The sequence below is a fragment of the Clarias gariepinus genome, chromosome 7 (genome assembly GCF_024256425.1).
Source record: "Clarias gariepinus isolate MV-2021 ecotype Netherlands chromosome 7, CGAR_prim_01v2, whole genome shotgun sequence".
NCBI classification, from domain to species: domain Eukaryota; kingdom Metazoa; phylum Chordata; class Actinopteri; order Siluriformes; family Clariidae; genus Clarias; species Clarias gariepinus.
The window spans coordinates 36401863-36422500 of NC_071106.1; the positions used below are offsets into that span (position 1 = coordinate 36401863).

Genomic DNA, 20638 nt, shown 5'->3' on the forward strand with positions numbered 1-20638 from the left:
CACTGTTTTTTTTTTTAGATGTTCGGTGAATATACAGTGAGGACGGAATGTCTGAGACAACACTGGGAATAAAATGTTGGGGAGCAAAAAAAAAAAAAAAAAAAGGGAAAAAAAGATATTAAAAATATATCGATGTTAATGCTTTTGTAGAAGAGATCAGATCGGAGTCGTAACCCATACATTAAAGCAAGCGATGGATCTGTTCAAACACAAATCATCAGATTTCACACAGACCTGTGCGTTCAAGCCCGTCCCTGCTCGAGTGTGCGAAGTCACTGAAGCAAACGATCTTCTCTACAATTTTTGTTAATATTCTTAAGATTTTACTTTTCACTCCTGTTGTTAAGAAAAGTTTAAGAAAGAAAAGTCAGAAAAGAATGAGGTTTACTAGCAGTCTCAGACTCCTAAAGACAAGAAATGCATCTTGCTTTTCCATTTGTTCATCATGTACACTTTATGGACAAAAGTATTTGGCTAAACCTGTATTATTACTGAATTCAGGTGTTTCAACCAATCAATCAGACCCCGTATCCCAAGTGAAGCGTTTTGGCCAAAAACTTTGGTCCATAGTGTATTTGTGGTGAAACAATGTGAATGAATCTCAGTGAAAAACCCCTAGTCGAGTCTGTCCCCTTCAGCCATCTCCTGTATTCTGAAATATGGAATCTCAGCTCTCAGAGTCGGTACAAAAGCACATGTTCTGATAAATTACTCACAGAAGTCAATTTTATAGCCCGCGCCATGTGAATAAGGCAAAAATCGAACAAACTGACATGTCCGATCACGGGACATGTTTCAGCACTTCAGGATGGACTGTGGGACATACAGGCACACTTTAGGTCAAATTCACCTCAAAATGGGGAAGAAAATAAAAATAAAAAAATCTTGCGGTACACAAATAAAATAGAAAATGAATAATAAATAAGGCCATGGGTGGAAAGAACTGCATTTAAGAAACCAATTAACATAAAATTTATTTTTTACTTTTTCTTGCTTGATAAACGTGTCGAACGAAAAAAATAACTTTTGTTCTTAAACTGGAGTAAGCCTCGCTCTCGCTAATGTCTCAAAAGCGAGGGAAAGATTTCAAAACTGTTTTCTCTCATATCTTGACGTTTTGACTCAATAAGTGTGAGAATGCAGACTGGTTAAAAAAAGTTGGTAAATAAGTAACTTTGGATTCCCAAACCACGGAACAGTAATACAGCTGTACCTCGGCATACAAATTTAATCCGCTCTGGAGGCGAGTTCTTAAGGTGAAATTTCATATTGTGAAACGCATTTGCTTATACGAAATAATGTAACTGCAGATAATCTGTTCGAGCCACCCAAAAATATTACCAATATTAACATTAATATCAATTTCCACTTATCCATGACTATAATCATGTTTTTGTATATAAAAACAAATAAACATTTAGAAGAGAAATGTAAATAAAGTATAATATGAAAAAAAAACTTCAATTAAACCTCCTATAACCTTATGATTCCTCTTGGCACCGGCTGCTTTAAAAAAAAAAAAAAAGCTGAAAGTGTCTCACTTTTTTTTTTTTTTACCGCCCTTGATAACATTAATGGGGAACCGTAGTGCTACATCTTCACTAAATCAAAAAACTGAAAGTAAAAAAAATAATAAAAACTTCACTTGGCTTTTTTCTGGCGCAAACAAACTTCTCCAGACACACTTAGAACGGTGTTCGGGTCGGTCCGGTCGCTCGAAAATACTTTGCATGCAGAGGCCAATTTCTTCCAAAATTTTCAGCTCTTTAGGAGTATGCCGAGGTACCACTGTATAAACTTCATGTTCCTCTGTTCTAAGCTTGCGCAGAATCCCAGATCTCCATTCTATGACATTTTAATGTTACTATTGTGTTCCTTCATTTTTCAAGGTTATTTAATTATTTGTTACTAATCACAGGAATTATAATGCGACGTCCAACTCCAAAAGTTACAAACACACTCTTTATCTTCAGGACGCATTTTAGAATAAAATATTTAAACTTAAGCTGTTTGCATGAACGCCTTAATGCTTGCAATTAATTTAAAAGTCTTCGCAAATGAAAATGATTTAACTTGCATTCCTTAAACTTCCTGCAAGTTGTGACACAGAGCATCTGATCAAAACTAAACTGTAGAACCTGAGAAATTGTAAATGCACAAAAAAAAAAAAAAAAAAAGGTTGTGAGGACAGTTCTAGAATTAGGGCTTGTTTACTTCTGTCCTGTGATTCTCAGAACTCTTCCAGTTTCTGCATCTCCAACTTCCAGTCCAAGGTTTTGGCAAATCTGAATCCTAGTGTCCCATTGAGAAAGTACACTCCCGCCTGTACATCGGTAACACACATCAATGATAAAGATGAACAAACCAACATGTGTGTGTTAATTTCACAACATAGAGACTAATGCATAAAAAAAAAAAATTATAAACAGACCTAATTTGTTCAGATCCATTGATTTGTGACAACAGAACCTGATCTTTAAACCATTTAAAAAATTAATCTGTATGACTGAATATCTACAACAATTCAGAGTAATAAAAAAGAGAAATAAAAAAAATCTTGGGTGGGGGGGGGGGGGGGGCAAGGAGTGTTATGCAATGGAGTGAAGAAAATAGTAGACAGAATCTGTCACCAATATGGCATGTCATTTGCACAGTGAGTCAATCAAGCATTCAATAAAACAAAAACAACAACAAAAAAAAAAAAGCACAGATTAGCGTCTCAGAACGCACGCTCGTGTGTAGAGGTTTGATCTGTGTATCCTGGGACGATCTCAGCAGGGGGCAGCACGGAGCAGAACGAGCCGTAATGCAACACTTGACCCCACCACGAGTTCACTTACAGTACAGCGTCCCGGGTCAGCGATGGTATAAAGCAGAACGCTCAGGGTTAGACCGGTGGATGTGTGGTCAAAAATGATCGAAATCACCTTCGTCTTTTTTTTTTTTTTTTGTCTTTTTCTTTTGAATATATTTATGAGTCTGAGATATAGAAGCTCGGGATGGAGGCTCTACCTATTCTTTAGTTCCCTGGTCACGCGTTTAGTGATGCGGCCACACAGCAAGCCTACCAGGAAGAGCACGCCCACTGCCATCGCGATCACCAACATGATGTAGTTCTTGGAAGGGGACGTCAACACTTGGAAAGCCAGGTCTGCGAAGCCTTCAGCTGGGGCCACCTGATATGTGTGTGTGTGTGGTGGGGGGGAAACATTAAAAAGAATAGTTTGTGTTGTGTTTCGCCGATATTTGGATTTGTTTTCATACTTGGATAACATTTTGTACAACTTGCAACTTCTCCCAATACAGAAAAAAGTGTTTCCCTACACTATAAATGTCTACAGTCATCTATTACATCATCATGGACCAACCTTGGCTGCGTAGCCCCACATTTCTATTCGGTCCTGCAATCTTTTCTTACACTCGGGTTGCAGTCTGACGCGCTTGTCCTGGAGAGCCTCCATCAGACAAGCCATCTCTGTGAAATGGAGGTGGAGTCAGATCGACACATGTTTAGAAACGTCACACAAGGTGTCTTAAACCGATAAATTGGCTTGTTGAGATTTCAGACACTCACGTCTGCCTCGGCCGGGGGGGATCGCCGCGCACTGGTGCTTCAGGTCCAAGGCGCAGGCTGTGTGCAAGACTGGATCGACAAAAATATCCGCTTTGCTCTCTTTGAGCATGTTTAAAACCTCCTAGACAAATAAATGTACAGTGAGAATTGGTCAAAGTGAAGAGGCCGGAATTAAAATTAAAGCATTCCAGATACTGCATCATAAAAATAACCATAAGGGGACAAACAAACAAAAACTTAATGACAACCTAATGAAAATATTTACAAACTCCAAGTTCAGTGTGACCAAAGTTCAGACAGAAACAAGATGTACGAGGGCGAGTCAAAACTCATCATCATCATTCACACTCATGCTGTAGAATTTATTTTATAAATGCATAATTTTTCGACATCTCATTGCTTTTCTATACACTTTGTGCATCTGTCGACAAGGCTTCGTATTTACTCATTTACAAATGTTTTTTGCTGAGCTACGAGCCATGAAGGCACAAAAGATCCTTGTAGGGCTGCTTTAAGGGGACCAAACGGGTGAAAGTCCAACAAAACAAGATCAGGACTATAGGAAGGACGCTTTAACACCTCACAAAGTTTTTGCAGAGTGTCAGAGAAAGTGTGGCCAGAAGTATGCGGATGTGCATCGCCATGGCGAGATCACATCATTGTTGAACTTTTTTCCTGATGTTGAGATGAGAATCCCGGAAAACTTTAAACATTGATGAATTTTCCAGGTGATGGTTAACTTTTAAAACTGATCTAACATGTTCACAGCACTGACCTTGAACGGAAAGCGCTGATGAGGCAGTACAGCCATCAGAAGTTATGATAACTGGATAATTGCGGATCCTTTTTACCTCGCCCTTGTAGTATCGCCTTATGGTTGTGTATTCAGTTTACAGCCTCAGCACTGCAGTGTATAAGGAACTCAATAAAATTTTTTCCGCATGATTCGTCCTTTACCTTTTTGCAAGCGTCCTGTCTGAGTTTCAGCAGGTTGGTCTTTAGACATTCCTCCACTTGGCCCGTCTGTTCTTGGGCGGCAGCTTCCTCTGCACACAACTCTGTAATCTGCAGTACAGAATACCAAAGATGAGAGAGAGGCGGTGCGGTGAGGAATCAAGTAAGATTTAAAGTAAGTAAGATTAAATCAGATCATGTTCCAACAAACGCGATGAATGGACCTTATAAAACATGATGCAGACGGTTTGCGGCACAAAGAGAAGCAAATTATTTGAATAAAATGAGGGTAAAAAAAAAAGTTGGTAAAGACTAGGATGTGTGGATTCACATTGAGGAATTTATCAGAACTGAATACTACTTAATACTAATTAACCGCTCAAAAATTTTGTTCGTGACATCCATCATAAATTCCTTTGTCTAATGTTTAAATTAGAAAAATCAAGTACTGAATATTTCATTAAAATGTATTCAAAGGTTTTTTTTTTAATTTTTTTTTTTAAGTGCGATATTTCACACATTTCTTGTTTGCGCATTGCTCATTTACATATAAAATTTACATATAAAATGAGGACTAGGTTGCTCTTTGGAACCTGGACAATAAAGGCTGCTGTCAAACACACACCATCTTATATCACACTTTTTGTTTCTATCATACTGCTGCTGTCATACTCCCCCCACACACACTTTTACATTTACACTTTTTCATGTAACTATGTAAAGTAAGATGATTCTGATCTCTTTCATCCTGGAAAAAAAATAGGCTAATTTTAGTAGAACACAGAATGTATGAGTTCTAGTGCTGATGTTTGTGGTATTGTGGCACCGAATGATCAGTCAGTGATTGGGTGTTATCTTGATTGGCCAAGACCAGTGATCATGACCAGTTGTGCACAATCATCTGTGCGTTCAAATCCCGGTTGATGAGTCTATGGAGCAGATTGGTCACACACTCAATCCGAGTGGCACTGTGATTGTCTCCCGCCCCCTGCTGAGGCATGAGCACAAAGTATAAAAGTACAAAAAGATGCTATTGGCAGCACGTGTCTCAGAACAAACAAGTGACTGCCTTAGCTGTTAACAGTTGAATTTTCATTTTTAGTTGGATTTTATATGTTATAGGGCCTTGGTGGCTCCTTGGTGGATTCCTTGCCTGCCGTGCTGAACCAACCCGGGTTTGATTCCAACCCAATGCTCAAATCCCAGGACTGGATACTGTACCGGTCACAAGCCCGTTGCATCAGTAAGGGCATCTAGCGTAAAACCTGTGACAAAATGTGTGCGGATGGGATGGGATGGTCCGCTGTAACGGACACGCGACTGGACTTAATTTTTCCCCAAAAATGCTCTGGAATAAGTCCTGCAGCCGTGTGCAGTTTTAGGAAAAATCTTAAAAGATACATAATAGTCCACGATTTATTCTGAAAGCATAAAAAAATTTTTGGTGAAGAAAACATTCATGTATGCGGTCAATAACAGTCTTTTAAATAAAAAGCGAACCTGAATTAGCAGATCAGACTTCCTTAAATAAATAATAATAAAAAGACTAGAAAGAAAATAGAAAGATTTTGCAGGTGTCATTTGGCAACACTGGCAAGTGTGTGAGAGAAATTTTGCACACAATCAATTGGTATGCAACAGATATTTGTGCCCTTTACTCAGTGAAAATACCAACATCGTACAGTGGCAGTAACAGTTCTGTTTGCTCTGTGATCGCTAAACTACCTTCATTCAACTATCCATTACCAAACCATATTCAACTACACATTAACTTACTTATTAATCAACCTCCTCGGTTTGCTCATCAGGGACAGCCTCATCATTTTGATTCATACAAACGTATTAAGAAAGTTAAAAGATAATTCTTTTGATTGTGTAAAGCTGCTTTGCAACAGTGTCAATTGTTAAAAGCGATATACCATTAAAATTTAATTGAATTTTTATTTGTCACACTTAAATAATTCAGATCAAACTAATTTTATTATTATCTAGTGTAAATAAATACAAAATGCAGTTTTTAAATGATAATTTTATTTTTAAGGGGAAAAAAAAGCTCCAAACCTACCTGGCTGTCGGAGATAATCAAGATTACGTTTTTCAGAAAGACTTTCAGACAAATATTCTGTGAACTGACGAAAGTTTAACTTTTTGGAAGGTAAAAACCAACATAGCATTTGATAAAAATAACATTATACCAACAGTCACACATGGTGGTAGTAGTGTGATGGTCCGGAGTTTGCTTTGCAGTTTCAGGACCTGGACGACTTTCTATAATTGACGGAATCATGAATTCTTCGCTCTACGAGCGTGAAGTGTGATTTCAGACATGCAGACGCCATCACACTTTTGTTAAAGCAGCTATTAAGAATTAATTCCTTTTCTTTCAAAGTGACATCTGTTACAAAGTTCACTAAACCCCACTAGTTACAGAAATCTTCACACTACCACCTACATGTTTATTAAAAGGTTCTTTTATGGTGATTATCTTCCACACAAATCCCTGCACAAGTTGGGACAATGAACATCCAGTTATTGTTGAAAATACTTCTCCCCGTCATTCCTCTTTTACATGAATAAACCCCCTCATTACAGTCTGATAACAATGCGGCTTAACATTTTTAGTCAGGATTAAGTAATGAAATGTTTGTCTCTTTATTGTGCCACATTTTTGAGGAGTAATGTAACGTAAGGTAATGTAATCTCTCCATACGCCAAAGCACAATGAGAGCTTTAACAGGTATTGGGTGTGCCTTTGTAGGATGACGGGAACGCGAGTGTCTCAAGGTGTCTAAAAGGCCCTTACTGTCTCCTCATTACTTCCACTCAGGCGGATCTCTTCATGGCAGCCGGGTGCTCATTAAGACACTTCACACTCTAGGTAATAATTGCTTCCCGCCCAACACAGTAGAACTATTTTTATTAAGCCTTCTCATGAAGGAAGGAAAAAGAAATGTATACAGCCAGCAGCCGGTCCAGAGAAGTGAGCTATTGTGTGCAGGCATTAGTGTCTAATGAAAGTAGTGGGTGTTGTGCGACATGCACACTTGCGCTGCTGTAGAGCTGAGCTGGAACATACATGCCCGTGTGTGTGTGTACCTCTAACTCACCTCCCTGCTGCAATGAAGCTGAAGCTGAGGATCCAGTCTGTAGTCGAGCGCCGACTCCTGCAGGATCACACGGATCTGGTCCTCGCAGTCACCAGACAGACGCTGGACACAGACAGCAAGTTTCAAAATGATTCTTAAAAAGACGTTATGATTTTGCATACTTGAACCTAGGACTGGGCGACAGAAATATGATGATATACACAAAAAGTTTAAACATATGGACACACCTTCTAACTCCATGATCTTTCCTGATTTTTATTTCTTTCTACACTGTAAAACAATACTGCACTTTTAATCCCAATGTACGTTTATCCAAAATACACAATAATCTCTTCCAACAGTTGATATTGAGATGTCTCTGCTACCTATGCTCTGTAAATCCTTTATAACGGCTCTAATCTGAGGTGCTTCATGAGAGCCATATTCATCATGATGATGATTAATGGGTTTTGCAAATGCACTTGACACTACTACATTACATTACAGTATATTTCGCCCAGCACTTTTTCATTTCATTATAAATCTGTTGAGGGTTAAGGGCCTTGGCTCAAGGGCCCAAAGTGGCATTTTGGTAGTCGTGGGGTTTGAACCTAGGACCTTCCAAAATTATAATAATAACTAAAAAGATTAATCTTCTGAATAAAATGTGAGTGACGCTTGGTGGCAAAAGGTCATTTTATAACGACAGCTTCACAATGAACCTGAGAGACTGATTGGTTGCCTGAGTAAAATGAGCCCACCCACATGTCTCTAAGACAACAGGATCCACAGTTAGGTTCAGTTTTTAAAGTTCCTGTGGAAATCATCATAGCAGCGAACGCAATTGTGAGCACTTCCTGTACAACATATTCCTTCTTGCTTTGTTTATTTTTACAAAATTCTTGCTTTCCATTACAATCCATCAAAGTTGATCTCAACGCTAAGTCTATGGGATTTTTTGGTCGGTAATTTACTCCACACCCTTTAGAAAAGTCATAGTACCCCATTCCCGAATAAGCAGCACGAATTTACACCTCTTTCATGGGTCTACGACATGGCTACGCGCAAAAATTTTATTTTGTACGTAATAATAATAATTTAAAAAAAAGTTAAATGGCTGGTTAAAGGCAGTGTGTCTCTATTCATGGCCCGGCCCTGGAGGTTCAAGGTGACCGTGCTAACCACTACGCATTAGGGAAAAGACAAGTGCAGAATGGGGGAAGAATCGAATAGTTCAGCAGTTTTTTGTTGTTCTGACTACATACCCACCGTGTACGTAGAGCAGTTCCAATCAAAAGCGGGAAAACACTGAATGATGATTTTTACCGTTCATTAAAACACTCATTTCGAACATCACTACAGTTATGAGTGTATTCAATAGGTGACGTTGCAAACTGAGCTTAAACTTACAGCCTTCTTTAAGGGTTGGGTTCGAATGCATTACGAAAGCCTTGAATGTTAAATCATGTGAATTTAGTATAAGCATTTACGCAGAAAATTTATATTTTACTACCTGGTCTGCATATTTAAGCTTGAGACAGGAAATGACCTCGCCCTCCAGTTCGCTGTAATCGGTTGCCTTTTTCAGGACGTCCTGACAGAATTTGGGGATATCTGCTTTACAAGCCTTCCGTAGCACAGGATTAAGCCTGTAGTCTAAATATCAAGGGGAAAAAAGAAAAAAAGTTAAAGTAATTCAAGTACTCATATCAACAAATATCAACAAAAACCCTTCTACAACACATAAATCACAATATTTATAGAGAGACACCACTGTATAGAGCCCTATTCAGTCTGGATTAGTTTATAAAACAGACATGTATAGATTTGTTTTTTATGATAAAACTCATGAATAGCAATAAAATGAACATAGAAAATTTGTATGGTTTACAAATCTGTACGTTTGCATCATGTGGTTGGTTCCTTAACTATCTGATGTTAAGCTGTAATAAATAATTAACTATAAATGAGTTGCGGTGTGTATATACTGTAAGCACTTAAACCATGTACAGCACTCACTGATCAGTGTTTAAACACTAGAGGTTTAAAAAAAACTTGCCATGATGGTCATTATTTATTGAAGTTTTAGCAGCTCCCAGAATAAGGAATCTCACTGTTACAGGGACAGTTCAGCCGTTAAGCATCCATTTTTTTAAATTCACGATTCTGGAAAGTGACAGAGCGCACTCCAGAAAGAAAGAAACTGATCAGAACAAAGCTGCGTTCCATTCCGAAGTGTACTTCACAGGGTGCTGGTGCTCCCTACTCCCTGCTCCGTTTGCAGGAAATGTTGGTGAGGGACAAAAATCCACAATTTGAAACACCCTGTGAAATCACCAGCGCAGAAATCACTTACTCCGTGCGTTACCATGGTAACATGAGCAACTTGGATACCAGTCGCTGCTGCTGTGAATATTTCACACTTATGAACATTAAATTTTGAATATTTATTAAAACAAAAACGGATACTATTATAAAACATATATAACTTGTAAATAAATTGTTGATTAATAATAATAATAATAATAATAATAAAAATAATAATGAATAAATATGGATTTTGTGATTAAATTAAATTTTCAATTATTGTGTTCTATTAATATGATGCCGTCCTCAAAAATAAATGATAATTATACAAATCCTTTTAGAAGCTCTATTTTTTTTCCCTACGCTTCAGCTTGACGCAATGAACGATGGGAAATTTTTCAATCCCTTTAATGTTAAAGTGAAGGCCTGTTTTTCAGTTGTTTCCGTTCAACGTCAAGCAGTGAAGTTTTTAATTTGATTATATTAATAGCACTAATTTATTGTCTGATTTAGTTGAAGCAGCTATATTTCTACTGGTCTTAAAGTATTAAACCTGCTGTTTAAATGCTGTGTAATTTGTTATTAATTTTTTAGATCATCATCATCCTCATCTTGCTAATCATACAAAGCAAATGTTTTCTGACAGTCTTATGATCCACACTCCAGACAAACCGCTTCTAAACCTAAAAGTTTAAAATAAATAAAAAATTGTTACAGAAATGTGAAAGCGGTTTGAAAAGCACGTAACGCGTAATATCAATCTTAGGCATAGCATGAGGACCATCATTTTCTTCTTCTCTCCCATTTAATGGTGGCTCGCAAACCAACTAGGTGCAAACTGCCACCTGCTGTGTCAAAGAATGAAAGGTGCGCAAGGTGTACCAGAGTACGGAGAAGAATAATGTCAACAGTTCCTGTGCGCGGTACAAATCAAGGCTCAAGGGGGAGCAGTAAGCAAGGTATTTAAGACACTGTGAAACAGAGTTTCAGTGTCCACTGTCTAAAGAGACTAAACAGCACACAGAAGCAGTCAAACATTTTTCTTTCCAGCATAATGAATCACCGGCTAGAAAATCCACAGACATGGCGTTTAACCAGACAAGCACCAAGTCTGGATAAAAATAAATAATAAAACTATCAAATTCTGACTGCAATTTTCCCAGAGGAGAACGGAGAATGACCGACATGGCAAAAATCAATCAAGAAGGAAATAAAACAAAAGTAGCACTAGTAAAAAAGGAAATGGTCCCAGCTGAGTGTGTTTTGTATAAATTGAATCCGGTCTGATTAGGGCTACAGACACACTCTTTGGTAGAATATGTACTTTTCATAAATAATAATCAAGCAGATGAGAGAACATCTCATTCAGACAAACATAACGCAATATAATAGATGCAGATGTTTGCAGTTGATTTTTTTTTTTTTTTTTTTAATTTACTGTTTCTTTTTGTTTGTTGCTTTTTTTACTCACCTGTGTTCTGAGTAATCTGTCTCTTGGTGATCATCTGCTTACATTTGGGGTCCATTAGCTCGCTGTTCTTGTTCTGTTTTAGGCACTGCAGCATGTTCTTGGCATCAGACTCCGCACAAAAACGCTGACACAAGGACAAGGGGTTGAAAGTAAACTTGATAGCACATTAAGGAATGAAAACAAGCTTGTATTTTTCTTTTTTTTCCCGTCTTTTCTTACCCGATTCTTTAACCGAGAATTAACCTGCTATTTTTTTTTTTTTTTTTTTACCTGTAAGTTTCGCTAACCTTAATCATCTGCTTGCAGACTCTCATTAGCTGGTAGTCCAGCTCAGCGTCCATCATCTCCAGCTCCTGCAGCTTGAACACCTTCTGATGGCACGCGTGAGACAGCTGCTGTTTATTCTCCTTCAAGCACTCAGTGACCTAAGGGGGAAAAAAAACAAAAAAGAAAACATGTTATTCTCTGATATCGAGTAAGCACCAGTCAGGGTTGCAGTGGAACCAGAGCTGGGAATAGACCATGGATGGGACACCAGTCCATCACAAAGAAGCAATATCACAGGATAATAAAGAATCCCCCCCCCCCCTCCCAAATGCCTTAAATAAATAAATAAATAAATAAATAAATAAATAAAAACCCTGCACAGTGGTAATGTGTGTTTTGAGACTAATTAGCACTTATGGTGTTTTGGGACTGGTGTGTAAGCGTGTGTAATAAGTGGGTTTTCGGAGTCTGGAGAAAAAGGCAGATCGAGTTTTTTTTTTTAATTTATTTATTTTTTTTTATCATTTTTAATAATGTAATGCATTATGTAATGATACTGTAATGCCTCAAAAACGAATTTCTGTTGCACCACTCAGTCAGACTCGGTCATGGCTGATCAAGATGAAAAACTATTTTGTCACTGGCCGATCGGCCGGTGCATCTCTGTTATAATATGTGATGGATCATTTAAAAATCGATTTTGGAGACAATGTAGCGATACATGGAACTGGCACACAAAAGAATCACAATTCAAAACCAGATCCACTGATCTTCATCAATCGCGGATTACCTGAGCATTCCCGAAAGAAATCTCATGACAGAACTTCTCGATATCCTTCCTACACGCGCTGTACAGCTCAGGCTCCAGACGAACGTCCTCTGACTGAAAGAAATGACACGACACAACTCCTTTACTTGGGGGCTAAGAAATGGATTAAACAGAAGCTCATTTTTAATTTGTAATTTGATTTAAGAGTTTGACTGAATAATCAATCAATGTTCAGCCCTAGCCCAACTCTTAGTCACTGGACGGGGTTTAAAAGAAACAGATAATCTGGATGAGGCCTTGAACCCATCACTGTCATCAGTCTGCTGTGCTCGAGACATCTGCTCACGAGCTCACATTCTTTCCAGTCTGAGTAACAATGCCGTACTGTGGTCAAACATTCAGTTACTCATGCTCGCTCAAAAGAATAATCATGACCTTATAATGAATGCATGACATCTGCTGGCTGAAATAGGTCCGAATTATTGTCCAAGTACTTGGCTCATGTCTAGACAGGAGATGTCCTTAACGCAGACTATTGATCTTCTCCAAAATGAACAGCTCGGTCAGATGTGCTTGTAATTGAAGCTTTAACTCTGTGCTATTCATCCTTTGGGAAAGGAAACAGCACCTTAACATCTTCACTGTCAAAGCTTTAACTTGGCATTATACGCCGTTAGATGCTATTAAACACCAGTTTCTTTTATGTTTCTACCTAATGGATTATATTATGAGTGCCGGTTTCTCTCACCATTTCCAGCTCCTCCACCCTCAGCTGTTTGCGACACTTCAGGGACACGCGCTGCTCCTTCACATCCTGCAGAGTGTCGTTCCTTACAGTGGTGCTCAAACAGATCACTACATCACTCCTGGAGAAAAGAAAAGCGTAAGAGAGGGTGAGAGACAGATGGCGGAGTCATGCCACAGAGATGATGAAGACACAGACTTTAGATGTTTTTGTCATCTCCTTGTGAGAATGTTGCGTTGACCCAATTAATAATGTGGCTAATTAACACAATGCTACATAACCATTTGACATTTTACATATTTTTAAATATATTTTAGCAAGGTACAATTTCTCAGAAATAGTATACTTGTCCAGCAAGATGCGCAACTGATGACCTGGTATGAAAAATAAACCCCCCCGCTTAAGCCAACGTACAAAACTAAGTACAAAGTCAATAATTGACTGCCAGAAATGAAGCTGCCAAATGCCTAAATGTAAATAAAGCATCATTGAAGAAGAAGGTGAAACAGCAGCATGGGAGAGACATACTTCCTTTTAATGTTAGGACACAGTTTGAGGACGTCATCTTTGCATGCCATCTTGAACTTGTAGGAGAAGCGAAAGTCCTTCATTTGAATCTGGAGAAAAAAGAAACGCAAGGAACCTATTTAAAATGTTGAACGTTGTTTTAAAAAGTTAAACAAAAGATAAGAAATTTGGGACAATATTTATTATAACTGCCTTACATTAAATTTAAGTAATAATAATAATAATTATTATTATTATTATTATTATTAATATATAACAGGAAAAATTATTCCCATTATTTTTTCATATTGAATTCAATTAAAAGATGAAGATTGAAAGGTAAGAAATGGGAACAAATGTTTCTGTTTTAAAACTCAAGAAAGTCAGGCTCTTTGGTGAAAAATATGAAGAAATAAGGCTTTCGTTCGCTCAGTACTTTATGAATAAAAATGAAATACATGTATATAAAAAAAAAAAAAAAAAAGACATTTATATCTTTATCCCCCCCCATTACTACTGATATTGTCGATACCGACAGCCTAACAACATTTTTCTTTAAATACACTCTACTGATGGTCACATGACAGCAACAACGACATCATTAGAGGAAACATCTAGTACTGATTTTAAATGATTGATGTTAAAATGAATAATTAGTCATTGAAGCACTTTGGTCAACTTGAAGTTGTTAATAAGTGCTATATATAATTTTTTTTTTTTTAAATCAATTGACTGACTTTTGATTGATTGAAACATAATTCTACACATTGCTGCCATAATTCAATTTGAGTTTTATAGTTTGTTGTTATAGATTAGATTATAGATGGTTATAGATAAGTTATACAGTATATCAGTATGTTGTAAATGTTAATATTACAATTAAATATGTCATAAATATATATTGTAACGTATAACTACTCTAAAGAACAATTCTTATAAAATTTAATAATAATAATAATAATAATATGGAATATACAATAAATATATGTGGAATATTTATTTCCACATCCATTTCTGGTCATTTTAAATTGTTACCAGATTGAAATCAAATATACTCCCCCCCCATATACACACGCATCTTATTGTTCAATTTTCTAGCACACAAAACAAAAACAAGCGCTGATTTTAAAGTCCGATAACCCTGGACCAACCCGCGCCTGGTGACTTTGATGCATTTCCTCAGAGACGTCATGCGCTCTAAATAACGTTCCCATTTTCGGCCTTCTGCTTTTGGGCGATATAAACCTAATTAATAGTCTGAATTTGATTTATGGACCGTGTGCTGCATACAAAACTCCACCACCATGTTGTCAACAAAGCAGTGTTATTTCAGGGCTGCTGATTAGAGCCGATTTTCGAAAGCTTTTTACACATCCTTACACTACATGGACAAACGTACCAGCTGGAAGTGAGTCACTCCGACAGCACACTTATCATTCATCTCCTTCTGATGTTTGTTCTGCACCAGGCACTCCATCAGATCTCCAGTATCTAGCTGATTATCGGCCACGTCCTATGAGGAGGGGATGGTGAGCGACAACGGCGAAGATGGAAAGTAGAAAATTAGGATATGCATAGGAAAGAATTTTACTATACTGTATGTGTAAAGAGGGTAAGTGAAAAGTAAGTAGGCATTAAAAATCTATTCATATAATAAAACTGTAAAAAGTTGGGTGTCTGTACATTGAATATATTTGCAACCCGAGATGAGTAATAGATCACATTGAGAGAATTTTCAGATTTTTTTTTTTTTTAAATCGTATAAATTTTTTTGCATCACGCAAAAAATACTAAACATAGTGTATACACGTGTACTGTATTTGGTCGAGCTTAAGGTAACACAGGCTTTGTGAGTAATAAACCTGATCTTGCACCTTCATTCGACCCACTTCGCGATAACGCATGAAAATTTTAGTTCATTTCATTTCGCTGTACGGTTATGAGTGTGCAATTAAATTTGCATGCAAACAAAGTTGCAGGTGCACGTTTTCTAACACAAATTGGATTAGAGAAACAAATTGTACATGTACTTTATTAAATAGGCAAATCAAAGCCGATCTTGACTTTCTTCCTGTTCTCATCAGCTTTCTATGACAATTTTTTATTGTCTTCGGACATAGTGTTATGCCTCTCCCCTTTCACAGTACGCCACAGTCTCTATACAAAAGGACAATTCGAATTATTACGTGCTGCGATCTTAGCTGGCTTCTGAACGGTCAGGCAGTCGGCCATCTTTGTTTATTTTGTGATTTTTACTGTATGTGATCATTAAAGGGTGCCTTCGGTAAAGTTATACTAAACCAATTCACTCACATGGCAGTGGGTCTGGATGACTGGCTCACATGCTCGGACCAGCAGTGCTTCAATCTGGATGTCCTATCAATTAAACCCCCCCCAAAAAAACACAACCTCAGAGGAAATCACTTTACAAATATTTCAAACAACATAATTGTTTTCTACCTTATGTACATTTAAGGTTAAAAAAAAAGTAAAGATTTTGTGCAGTTTTGCACAAACTGGATCAGGGAATCATCCATGTTCTTTAAAGTGTATGAACAAATAAAACGCCAAGAACCTCTAACCTCAGACTCGAGCTCGGTCAGATTTCCCACCATGTCCTTGCAGTCTGCCATCAGATCGTCCAGATGATCTTGGAGACACTCCAGTTCCTGAAAAAAGAAGAAAAACAAAAAAAGGAAAGTCTGAATCCATAATCATTTTCTGCATATAAAATTTAGTTTCAATCCCAAGATTGAACATGTAATATTACTAATATGTCCTGTTTGGTAATACAATTGATCTTTTTCATGCCTACAAAAACACCCTCCTTATTGTGCTTCCTGATTCCTTTTATGGTATCACTTCCTACAGCGTGTGTCTAGACAATTCTATACATATAAACAGCTCGACTCTGTTGGAATTCTTTTGTCTAACCGGAGAAAGCAAACGCGTTTCCTATCGTCTGTCTCTGGGTCGTTCCATGACTTACATGATAATGAATTGTTCTTATGATTTACGCAACAGGGCGTATGGCCAAAATCATAAATATGCTCAACAGTAACAGATTTACAGACACGTGTGCATGTGTGTTTCTCACTTCCGGTACGCGCGTACGCATATCGAGGTGTATCGAGCAATAATGATAGATGAAAATTTTGGGTTAAAATGATTGTAATCTGATTATTTTGTTAATAGATAACACAGTGAAAAATAGTTATATATTGTTGTTTGTCTGAGGTTGTATTTGCCCAATACTGAGACCTGCTACGATCTGATTATGTTTTTACACAGACAAAAGTTCAGAATAAAAAAAGGGGAGGAGGGCACTAACTTTAACACACAAATGTAGACCAGACCGCAGACACCCTCTATATCGAGAGTAGATCAGACCTCAGACCTCTTTTGTATACTTCTTAGAAGCATGCACTGAAACGGCTTAGACGCAAGTGAAAGTGGCATGTTGAAGGTTTCTCATCACCTTTGTAGCATGATGTCTGTGCAAAAGGCGCTACAGATACGCTCCGATTGGCTTTTGGATTATAAGTCTCTCCATATTGAAGTGGACAGAAACCTGCTCTTGTACAAATGAACATAACTAACTGCTCGGGTGCTTTGCCAAGATGGCTGCCAAGTTAAAAGAAGGTCTTAGGTTCTGCTCATCTGTTGTAGCTAGATTTTTCCAACAACATAAACAAGCTGTGCCTCTTCCCGCTAAGACAGGACACAGAACGTATGTAAATCGAACAAGCGTGCTGCTTGGCTTTAAGTGTTTGTAGTCACGTGTGCCAAATGTTGTCCATTTCAGTAGAGAGCTCTGATGAAGGAGTCTTAAGTTTTTCAGGCACTGCTTTGTATTTAGCCGGTCAGACAAAGGCTTTAAAAGGGGGCCAGACAGACAACCCGATATAAATGACATCAAAAAGGACACTAGCAAGACGACATGGAAAGAATAACCTACACACTTTACGTACCTGACCAGTGTCGGTCTTGTCACTGCACCACTTCCCCAGGTCAGTCATGCAGCGTTTCTGGAGTTCTGGGTCCAGCTTTACATCCAAAGCTCTCTGATGCAAGATCCTCTGGACTTCCACTTTACACTCCCTGGTGAGCTACAGGAACAAAAAACAAACAAACCAGGAGACGGATCGTTTTTAATCATAAACAATGTCTCTTAATCACACTGGGCAAAAACAATAATTATAATAATAAATAAATTCTGTTAACTAATTTATCACATCAACATTTTTAAAATGTGGTTAACTGATTTTGTGGCTTTGGAGATTAAGCGATTGTATTCCATTTGCATTATAAATTACAGATCAAACCACGAACACCTAATATATAGAGTAGATCAGATCTCAGACACTTCTATAGGATAGTAGTTGAAGTTTGTTATATATACACACACACACACATCTCAGGATAAATAAATAAGCAAATAAAAAATAAAAACTGCGCACACTATTATTTCATTCCAACTCCTTTAGATTTGATTACAGCACACACTGTGGTGTCCAGTTCATAAGTGAAAATGAGACCTGGAATATGGCTGCACCATAAGGGGAAAAAAAAAAACATCATAGATTTGATAACCTGGTGATTTAGCTGACTCATAACGTTGCTGAGTTTAGACCTGAGCGACTAAAGCAACCCCAGATCATAACACTGTCTCCAGAGACTTGTACAGTAGACACTATGCATGATGGGGGCATCGCTTCATGAGCTTCGCTTTTTACCCTGACACGCCCATCAATCTGGAATCATCTGATCACATGACCTTCTTCCATCGCTCCAAAGTCCAGGCTTTATGCTCCCTAGGAAATCTTTTTTTTCCCCCCTGAAGAGTCTCACTAACAAGTGGTTTTCTAATGGACACAGCTGTTTAGTCCCAATCCTGCAAGTGTATGTACATTTTGTGTATAATTATTTTTTTTTTTAACACTTACCCGTCTGCCTTGTTCTTCTGTCCGATAAGCATGACGATAGAGGCAGGAAAACACAGCACCCGGGGGCATCATCTCGCTCGTCTCATTCCAGTCGTTTGTGTGACAGAGCCGGGACGCGTCGTTGTGGCATTTCCGATACAAAACGGGGTCGAGTCTGTTTGAGGTAGTAAAAGACAAAACAAAAAAAAAACCCACAGAAATTATAAATTTGCAAACGAGGCAGTCCTTCTAAACATGGACAATTTTTCCAATTTTTAGAAGCCTTAAAGGAAAATTAGTGATTGAAGTTTAAGCTGGAAGTTTAAGAGATCTTCTCTACAATCCAGCACAAGCAGCACATCACATCACATTGCATCACCACCTGATGCTCCTAAAGCAGAAGCAAACAAACACTTTAGTGCAGCAGGTGGCGTGGGCGCTTATGGCTTATTGCACCATACCGCCACTTTGAAGTATTCCAATTTAAAAGCACTTGTGCCTAATGGCCTGTAAACGCAAAAATCCGTGAAATGGTGTCGAGCGCAAATGTGTCCCTCTTCACATTAAAAAATATGAGCGCGATGAACTGAGAGGGTCAACTCGCAAATGTCACGGCTCAAGCTGGAGCTCGGCTGATCTCGGGGCATCGAGCAATACAGAGATTAAAGCCAGTAAACAGCGTATTGACTAAACTATGGAGCGAGGAACGCTACATAGTGAAAAGTATGTGGTGGTGAGGTTTGAATAGAAGATAGAGATTTTGTGGACAGGTGGCTTTTATACAGATACCACATTGTTGTTAGGAGCACCTTCTTAAATTAATATGTGTACCACAAGAGCACATAACCAGCCTGTGAGTGGCAGAATTATTGTTGGTTGGTAGGGAATCAAATACTTAATCCCCTCATTGAAATGCAACTTAATTCATAACATTTGTATCATGTGCTTTTTCTGGATTTTTGGTTGATATTCTGTCTCAATCCTTTACCATAAACCTATGATAAAAATTATAGACCCTTCATTTCTTTGTAAGTGGGCAAACTTAGAAAATCTGTAGGGGATCAAATACTTACTTCCCCCACTGTACATTAAATACATATAGACAAATAAACATGTAAAAAATACTAACAAATTAAGCTTTTCACATGATGTGTGGACAAACCAGACAAAGAAAAATTCCCAAAACCATCTTGATGTGTTCCATTACTCATCTTATCCCCAAATTTTCTCCCCATTTTAGCTGTGTCCAATTCCTCCCCGTCACTAGGGGGCTCCCACTTTAAGGCTACTACTACCACTCAGCGGGAAAGGCCGAAGACTATCACGTGTTTCCTCCGAACCAAAACACTGAGGACAGCGTTATCCGCTCCTTCCGCTTGCGTGAGCTCACAGATACCCCTGATTGGCTGTAAAGCCGTGATTAATGTGGGAGCACCAAGTACCTCTCATCCCTCACCTCTAAGAGAGCTCGGCCAATCAGCCGGTGGATTTGTGTTGTTTAAGTTGCAAGATCATTAACAAGAGTAATTTCTGGGCGCAGTCGATGTCTGTTCAGGATACTCTTGACTTTTTGTCCATGCCTCCATTAAAAAAAGCTCACTTTGTGCATCGGGGCGTTGCCATGCTTCGAACAGCTTTGGGCCAGTTTAGAGAATTGTGTTCTACTGTATGCGGCAACAGCTTCAGGAAGAAACTACATAATGTACAGTAATTCTCAGGTGACCATCCGGCGTTTATTAAGTCCTCTTTTATTAGGCTTTATAAGTAGGAAGTAACGTTTTAAACAATGACAGGAAATAAGCTGGACAAGCAGCACAGGAGTGTTCAATCAATCTTTTTATGTATGTACAAGCAGGGTCACGAGACTGTGTGAAGGGTTTTGTAAATCTCTTGTGAAATAATCTTAAAAGTAAAAAAAAAAAAGTAATATTATTTTGCTTAATATCTAGGTTTTAACTTAACACACTGAAGATCATTTATACACAGTGACGCGACACAGTTACATTACAGCGTTACTTTTTGATAAACTGATG

General features: G+C 38.1%; 1 protein-coding gene across 2 annotated transcripts in view; it reads right to left on the reverse strand.

The window, feature by feature from the left end:
* Positions 1-403: 403 nt before the first annotated feature.
* glg1b (golgi glycoprotein 1b) overlaps positions 404-20638 on the reverse strand; it is a 42741-nt gene continuing 22506 nt past the window's right edge. The window contains exons 11-27 of one of the 2 annotated variants that reach the window (XM_053500421.1): positions 18627-18780; positions 17652-17789; positions 16263-16349; positions 15994-16056; positions 15080-15193; positions 13702-13790; positions 13177-13294; positions 12450-12542; positions 11680-11817; positions 11393-11516; positions 9128-9270; positions 7636-7737; positions 4532-4639; positions 3575-3695; positions 3369-3475; positions 3069-3176; positions 404-2323 (exon numbers count right to left, since the gene is read on the reverse strand). In XM_053500421.1, the coding sequence (XP_053356396.1) occupies positions 2231-2323; positions 3069-3176; positions 3369-3475; positions 3575-3695; positions 4532-4639; positions 7636-7737; positions 9128-9270; positions 11393-11516; positions 11680-11817; positions 12450-12542; positions 13177-13294; positions 13702-13790; positions 15080-15193; positions 15994-16056; positions 16263-16349; positions 17652-17789; positions 18627-18780 (1900 nt within the window). In that variant the 3' untranslated portion in view covers positions 404-2230. Of the gene's footprint in view, positions 2324-2569; positions 3177-3368; positions 3476-3574; positions 3696-4531; positions 4640-7635; positions 7738-9127; positions 9271-11392; positions 11517-11679; positions 11818-12449; positions 12543-13176; positions 13295-13701; positions 13791-15079; positions 15194-15993; positions 16057-16262; positions 16350-17651; positions 17790-18626; positions 18781-20638 lie in introns of those variants that run through there. The other variant, XM_053500423.1, reaches the window with a different exon arrangement.